This window comes from Alosa alosa, chromosome 15, assembly GCF_017589495.1.
Source record: "Alosa alosa isolate M-15738 ecotype Scorff River chromosome 15, AALO_Geno_1.1, whole genome shotgun sequence".
NCBI classification, from domain to species: domain Eukaryota; kingdom Metazoa; phylum Chordata; class Actinopteri; order Clupeiformes; family Clupeidae; genus Alosa; species Alosa alosa.
In genome coordinates, this window is record NC_063203.1 from 972,458 (window position 1) to 981,075 (window position 8,618).

Below are 8,618 nucleotides of genomic sequence, written 5' to 3' on the forward strand. Positions count from 1 at the left end.
AGAAATTCATATTACAAATTGCATGTTGCATATTCCTATCTGCAAATTGCATATATCCCAACCCTGAAGACAGCTACCGTGTCCATTGCAAAATCTCTGTGAACCGTCTCTCAGTGGTCCTCTGACCTCTTGCTATCTCAGACTGCAAAGAATAAAAAAAACTCTATCGTTTACTATGTCCCCAGTGCAAAGTAATATCCATAATTAGGGCTGTCAGCATTAAGATATTAATCGTGATGGGAGTAAGCATGACGCTTTAATTTTTTTGATCGTGTGCCACCAAAGATTTTTTATTTTACAGCGTCACTTCTTCTGTTGTCAACCCCCTCTTTTGCTGCTACTTTTTTAATCTTTTGATGCACCGTTTCTTGTCGGCTCAGTTGACATGGAATTAAAATATCACTGAAGCACTTCAAGTTTAAGCTCTAATATACAATCTAAACATTGTTTACACTCCTACACTGTTACATGTAAACTGACATAGTTAATAAAAATATATTTATGTTTGTTATGCACTTCATTGTAATGTAAAAATACGTTGTTTGACAGCCCTATCCATAATATAACAACAACTTTAAAATGTTTAAAAACTATTTTACAGACTAGGCTAAATGGTCTTTAAATAAATCAGGTGTAACAACAGTTATTTATTAAAATGTTCTTTGTGTGTCCCTGATGTCATCTTCAGGGATGGGAACATGATTACAGTTAACATGTGATAAACTTGGAAATTCTATTCAAAATACAACCATATTTTTATTGCTAACATAGTGAGTCACTCATGTGGTGTTTAATGCATTTCATCACAATAACAAGTTGCACAGATAACCTTCAACTCAGAATATATCCTACAGTACATATGAACTTAGATAGCGGGAATAAGCCTAATGCAGAACTGCATCTACCGTCAGCAACAACCGACAAGTAAAAAACATTTTACTTCTAGTAACACTGGATTTGGTATGTGTGCTTGCCTCCATACTAGAGCTTGATAATGTGCTCTTCTAATATACCATTGAGCAGCATCACTTGTTGGTGGTAGAGCCTCCGATCCTCGACATCTAGAAAACAGAGTGGATCTGGCATAGTGTTGTCACGATACCAAAATGATGACTTCGATACAATATCTGCCATAAATATCTTGATACTCGACTGAAACTATATCCAAATCCTAAAATATCTGGTAAAGAAAGGACGCAGGCCTCCTCCAAGTGTATTAAGGCATTTGAGTTCAATTTTGTGCACTTTTGGTCAATTCTAAACTTCTAAACTTCCTACATAATTATTATTTTTATAGTCAGTAAAATAGTAGTTTGTGTGTGAATAAGTCCTTTATTGTTTGTTATAGCTCATTCATATTGTGTGGTGTTTTGGCAATAAATTACCTTTAAATAGCCAAAGTAGGCTAGATCAAGGTCAGTGTTCAAATTACTGCATGCAAATCACTTAATGCTATGCAGAAGAACCTGATCTTTAGGCCATCTGATGTAGGCTACCCTAGGCCTTCCCGTGTTTATGGGATTTCTTTGACAGTTGCAAAGGGAAAAAGTGAAGATAGTCTTCTTTGCTCCCAGTGTAATTTAATAAGTATGTTTTAACCACTCGGGTCTTAATCAGGTAGGCCTACACCATTATATGTTGCAATATCTGTGTGCATTCCTACATTAGGTCTATTTCTTTGATAGTTAACATCATCTGCTACCACATAACAAATACCAAATAACTATACAAAAGTTTCTTACAAACTTTCCTGCATACCTCTTAAATGTGCTAGTCAGATGGGTGTCCTAAATACTTAACTAGATCTTGAGCATCTATTACCAGTGTTGAATGAGCAGTTTTTGCAGTGATCTACTGGACATTCCACATTGCTAGACAGCACTTGAGTGAGGAAAGACTTATTTCCACTTCACAAATAACCATCGCTATCTGCAATAGCTACAGTACAGGGACCTTAATCAGTTCATAGCTGAGGATTTGTCCTAGGTCCACTTCCCTTTCAGCATCATATGCAGTAATGATGCACTGGAGAATGTTTCTTTTTTTGCAAATAATGCAATCTCCATAGCACTCTTCAGCAATCCTCAAACATGCACACTCTTCCATTTTTTTGCATGGCTGGAGTTTGAATGATAGGAAAGAGCACCAGTGAGATATTTCAACTAGGCAAGCAGTCACCTTTACAGTAAAAAAAAATACAGTGTAAATCCTCTGTAAAGACTGACAACTGTTCATAATAGTTAGTGACAAAGTACTTATACAGAAAAATGATCAGTCACCTACTATTCTATCAATTTATTATCAAGGAATCTATTTTGTTTCTAAATGCCATACTGAATTTTAGCTATTATTTCAATTTAAATTTTAATTTGAGCTTATTTTCATTTGCTACTTGAGGGTCATTGGGGCAATTCCTGTCCTGTCCTACAACATATCTGATACATAAAGAGTATATTAATATTTGGGAAAAGCAGAAGGTAGCAGCATTATTTATTTATTTATTTATTTATTTATTTATTTATTTATTTATTTATTATTTATTAAAACAAAACAAAACAATCCCTGTCAGTTCCATGCAGTTTTCAACGGCTATCAAGAGGAGAGGTCATGTCATGGATTTTTGTGAATGTTTCTTCTTCTTCTACATATGCAAGAGTTTAGTCATCTAGTTCATATGATAATCAACTTTATTGTCAATGCACAAATGAAATATCAGTAGTCTAAAACAAAATGCAGTTTTACCCAGTGGTGCAAATAACTGACATGTCCAAAAGGGCCTTCATGAAATGCATCACTAGACTGTTCATACGTATTTTAATGGGCCAAGTTGAAGAGCTGTTGTCTGTTCTTGTTCATGCAGCCAAAAAAGGCTGGTTCATGTTATCTTGCATTTTGCAACTGTGAGGTCCATGGTTAGTCTGGCTTTCGCCAAACCAAGCTCAATCTTTTAAGAAATCGAAAACAAATCGCCGGCAGATCAGGCTGGGTTCACCCAGCCTAGTCCATGGTAGGTGCCCGATGGAAATATTGTTTAATTTTGCGATTGAGAGATCCACACACTGGCACCCCCTCTGCGACGTGTTCACCCCCCAGTTTCAGGGTTGCCGGTTCGAACCCCGACCAGTAGGAACGGCTGAAGTGCCCTTGAGCAAGGCACCTAACCCCTCACTGCTCCCCGAGCGCCGCTGTTGTTGCAGGCAGCTCACTGCGCCGGGATTAGTGTGTGCTTCACCTCACTGTGTGTTCACTGTGTGCTGAGTGTGTTTCACTAATTCATGGATTGGGATAAATGCAGAGACCAAATTTCCCTCACGGGATCAAAAGAGTATATATACTTACTTACAGTGTTGGGAAAGTTCACTTTCTACGTTAACTAGTTCAAAGTTTAGTTCACAAATTTTTAAATGAACTAGTTCAGTTCATAATTCAAAATTGTGAACTAAGTTCACACTTTCCAAAAATGAACTAGTTCATAATTCTTTTTTTTTTTTTCAAATGTTGCTACGAGCTATTATTTTTCAAAATTATTGCCACAGCCCATATAGAATGCAGTTAATTTGGGTTGAGGATGTCTTGACAGTCTTTTTGATTTTTTTTCATTGGTTTGCACATACCTTGAAAGGCTAGCCAGATGCTTCAGTTCAATGTGCCGTTTCAGGTTTGCTGTGGGTGACTGAAGTGCGGGCAAAGTTTGCACAGAAATGTACGATTTTTCCCATCCTCATTGACCTTGTCATAAAACTTAACGTTTAAATGACCATACAACCTTGCTGCTTTGTCGTCTACATCAGCCTTTCTCAAACTTCTTTGACCTGAGGGCCAGTCAAGGCATACTTTGGGGTCATAGGGCCCACCTACATGAACCCACCCTCTCCTCCCTCCCCCATCAAATTATCATAATGATATCCCAATTATTATTTTTATACTATATTGCTATACATGCACTTCAAAACAGTACATTTTTGTGCTTTAAAGTTTGTGAAAACATGCACATCAGAGTACTGCTTTACTAATGTAAAATATAATTAGTCCTACAATAGTTTAATTGTTTTTGTATTGTTGCATGATGCTTGCATGAGAAATACTTCTTAAAACAACACCAATTATATGGGTGCCGTTGTTTTGGGATGTTTCCCTCATGCAAGCATCATACACTGATAGAATATTTAGGCTATATGCTATTTAATTACATTTCATTTGAATGCCTGAATGTAAGGATTCAGGAAACACAATACCAGCTTTTGTGAATGGTAAATGGCGGATCAGATCATGCATAAATCACTGATCTGGAGATCTTTAACTAAGACTAATTAATAGCTTTTGGCTGACTTTAATACTTAATGCTAGACAGTGTTTTATATTAGCCTGACGAGCCAGACCCACATTAAAATGTAGGGTCTGGGAACTCACCGTTCGCAGTGCTCAGTCCGAGGGGCGGGATTATCAGTTGTCTTTCAAATTCCCTCTGCACGCAATAGGACAGCGGCAGCGCTATGAGTCCCATGCGTTTCCCACCAGCGGAGCTAGTTGGCTAGTTCAAACGTTTGCCAACTTAATAAAAGCTTAACTCGTGTCATACTGTTCGCCAACAGCAACATCCATCTTATCTTGTTTTTTTAAGTAGCAGGGAATTCAAGCCAAACCGTTGCAACTCTGCCATCAATCATTATGTTAAGCCCACCTAACGACTCTATACACGATTTCATTGGCCTGATTGAGTTTCGATTTCTGGAGCTCACAAGCCAACGGAGAGTTGCTAGACTAGCCCTGGCAGCAAATATAATATAATAAATATAATATAATTTAAATATAATTTGCTGCCGCTAGGGGCGCGTCTAGATTTCTAGGCTAGTTTTATATAGTCTGTGCTCTGTTTTTTATGGAAGTTGCATAAATCCACGTCATTCTATTAAATGTCTTTTCATAATTAAATAGCTTTCCAATAGGTTGAAGCTTAGCTTTGCTACCAACATGCACACACATGCATTGAATAAACGCTCATACCACGACTTAATTCTATGCCTCTATGTTTGATGACACCAAATTAACAAGTATTTCCTACTAATTGCAGAAATGTTTGTTTTCTTTTTCTGTCCGCGGTTCCTTGATCAATTGCGCAGCAAATTATCCGACGATGCCCCGGGAATAATTTTACTCTGCAGACCAGCAATGTCCACCTTCAATGGTGCCAAATTAAGGCCTTTTTACGGTGTTTTAGCCGGGTTTTCGCGTGGAAGGCTCTGTAGAAATCTGGCACCCTATTGAACAAAGTTAAACTGAAAGAGCGTGTCGTTCACAGACACCAGAATGAACAAGTTCACTGTAACGTTCATCAGGCAGTAATACAGGACGTTCAGTTCACGTTCGCTCAAAATATGAACGAGTTCATGAACTTTCGTTCAATGAACACGTTCAGGCACAACACTGCTTACTTATACTAGGCAAAACTGTATCGGACCGGTGTAACGTTGGTACTAAATCATCCATCGCAAAGAATGATTTTTGTAGCACGTGCAACAAATATGTGTAGGTACAGCCCTGCCCTGGATACATCTCTCAACGTGCGCTCTAAAACATTTGGTTTTATGGAGATGTAGATCATCACGGGTGCGTTAATAAATCTACATTGCGGCGAGTTGACACAAATTATTCACTTTATGTAGTTTCAGTCCTAGTTACTTTACTTTGAGCCATGCTCTTCCTTACTTGAATCACCTTTTGAAAATAGAAGATTGAAGTAGCCTAGTGGGTGTTTGGGAATGAACATTAACTCAGATGCTTTTTGAGACTTTGAGCAGAAATGTTCCAGCCCGGTGTTTGGGATGCATCATAGACAGGTTATCTTTCAAGTATATATTTTCCATTAGAAAACCATCACGTTAGCGAACGTGTTGTGGCTAACTCACTTAGCTCCTGTTAGTAGCCTAGGTTATGGTCAGAAGAGAATGAGATGACAGTCGAAAGATACAATAAATCAATAATCAAATCTTTGACAATCCCTATATGACCGCTTCGCTAGCGGCGGTCATAATAAGATTATATAACTGAAGTGCTTAATGGGAACCACAGAATAAAGTGATGCTTTTATTTTTTCAGTCAAATGTGTGATAATCAGAGTTTAATTCTTGTGCCGGATCCATGCAGATATAGTGGTAACTGTTTGCTCAAAGTTCAGTTGCTGTGCTTGATCTGTGCATTTAGTGGGCTATACCACTACTGAGCAAATCACACTAAGCATTTTGTGAAAGTGTCTTATATTGATGACTACTATTGTACCAATTATTCAGTCCATTCATAAAGTGCACAAATCCTAACAATGGGATTCTGTCTCTGATAGCCATTGCAATCAGTGGAGTTGAGGATGTACGCACAGTGCTGGAGAATTATGCCCATGAGGATGACCCTATTGAAGCCTTCAAGCGAAGACAAGCACAGCTGGCACAGGTAAACTATGCCTATGAAATACATTTAATCAGGTCAAGGACATTTAATGGATTTCCAGGATGTATCTACATTATGAATGTGTTCATTGAAATGTGTATGTGTCTAGTTGACAACGGCGTAAACAGGGATCTCATTTCACATTGTTCACAGTATAAGACTTACAGTTGTAGAATAGATATGCTCACAGTTTTCCACTAGACTGATTTACTGATTTCAGGAGCTGTACCTTCCCAGATGTACCTAGAAAAAACTTGATTTGTATATTCTGTGCTAAAATTTAACTTGAACAGCTGAAGAACATTGTTGGTTGATCTGGAAACAGTTTTACTCTGCATTAGTTTTGTATTAGTCTTGTGCTTACTGTTTGAGTTGGGTACTAAACTACACTTCTTCAGTGGAGCTTAACTTGAGTGATAATTGCTATGTGAAAGTGATCAAGGTGGCAACAATGAAAGCATTATATGTGGTCTTGTGTATAACTTCAATCCATTCAAAAATATATAACAAATTTGATGGTCCAGACAAGTCTGAATTGACACGAAGCAGCCCAACCAGAACACACCTTTAAACAGCATTACTGTTTTTCTAATCGCAGCAAAGCATTCTTAATACTAATACTTAATAATTAATACTAATACCCTGAATCTACATGCTTACCTTTGTACATTTGTACATTAATTCTTCCTCTCATGTTCATAAAAGCAGGAAGAAGAACAGCGACAATCAGAGTTGGCTCAACAGAAGAAGCAAGGCTTCTCTCTAGGCTCTATTGCTGGACGCTGGTTTAGATCAAAGCAGCAATGAAGCAATACAGAAAACACATATAACCCACCAGTGGAAGAGGACCCCAAAGAAACAGTCACTGAATGGGGTTGGAAATACAAGCGGACACAAGCAAGCCCCATCTTGTCACCTCTACTGAATTGGGGGCAGGATACCTCCTTCATTTAACATTAGTGAAGAGACTTTATGGATATTGGTAACAGACAGCACTGGTCCTCTTGCCCTCACAGGCAATATGTGGGTGGGCTCCTTTCTGACAACTGTCGGCTCATATTTCCATAAAGGTTACACAACATGTCTGCAAAGACTGGCCATAAATGAGGGTATACACATTTTAAGGCAACACTCAACTCAACTGTAATAAAAGGGTAGCTGACTTATACTGGGATGTTTGTGTTGAAGTTCAGACCTTCATCAGACCCAGTGTCAGTGTCCGTCTCTGTTGCCTGAAGTGCTTGTGGTGTACTGTATAGTGCTATTAATGTTGCCTATCCAGTTATTCTTCAATAAATAAGTTGTGGCAACTTTCATTTTGTTTTCTTTTCATTCATTTTAGTTACCTATATTTTTTAACAATTTAAAATTTCTGAATTTGATTGCCATGCAGTAGCTTAAAGTGCAGTGGTAAACTTAAAGCAGGGGTTCTAAAACTTTTTGGGACGAGGGACCCCTTTGGGAAGCTAATTTTCCAAGGACCCCTCATAATCGTAACACACATTAAGCATATATTACATTTCTGGTAGGTGTATTCTTCACTCTTTCAACTGAAAATGACTGTTCTGTCCTCATAATCTTGTTGCTTTGGAGTCTATTTGCACTTTCCTTTGTCTAACTTCATGGCTTTGTTCACTAGCACCTGAACCAGATTGCTGACCTCCAGTTACTTTTCTTTTTCTTTTTTTAAAAGCCTCATATTCAATTAGGGTTCATCTGCACTTGAGGATGTGGATTGACTAAAACCTCTCTCCATGCTCTCCAGCTAATTAGCAAAGCTGAGTAGCAGCAGCAACAGTTTATTGTGATTCGTAACAGATTGATCAGTGATCAGTCACAATCACAACATTTTGGTCCAAAGTTAATGTGGGTCAGACTAATTAACACAATATATGTGCTTAATTAATGCAAATGATCCCCATCAGTAGCCTATGCATGTTTAATGATTCGGCACAATTTTATAATTTATAGCATTTATTGCAAGTACAAGTGAAAGTTGCTATGTTGAAGTACAGAACTTGCTTTTAAAAATACTGAAGTATTCAAAAGTACAAGTATTTGACCTTTTTAAATTTGTTGTAATGTAATGTGTATTTTGTCAACAGTAGGATGTACATCCTTTGGTTGATCACAAGGACTTATAAACAGACCTTTAGTTCCTTTCATCCAGCATAAAC

At 37.8% G+C, this 8,618-nt stretch overlaps 1 protein-coding gene across 2 annotated transcripts in view; it reads left to right on the forward strand.

The window, feature by feature from the left end:
* Positions 1 to 7,757, forward strand: part of timm50 (translocase of inner mitochondrial membrane 50 homolog (S. cerevisiae)) — a 55,344-nt gene extending 47,587 nt beyond the window's left edge. Inside the window, exons 10-11 of one of the 2 annotated variants that reach the window (XM_048264856.1) lie at positions 6,338 to 6,444; positions 7,150 to 7,757. In XM_048264856.1, the coding sequence (XP_048120813.1) occupies positions 6,338 to 6,444; positions 7,150 to 7,248 (206 nt within the window). In that variant the 3' untranslated portion in view covers positions 7,249 to 7,757. Of the gene's footprint in view, positions 1 to 6,337; positions 6,445 to 7,146 lie in introns of both variants that reach the window. The other variant, XM_048264854.1, reaches the window with a different exon arrangement.
* Positions 7,758 to 8,618: the final 861 nt, after the last annotated feature.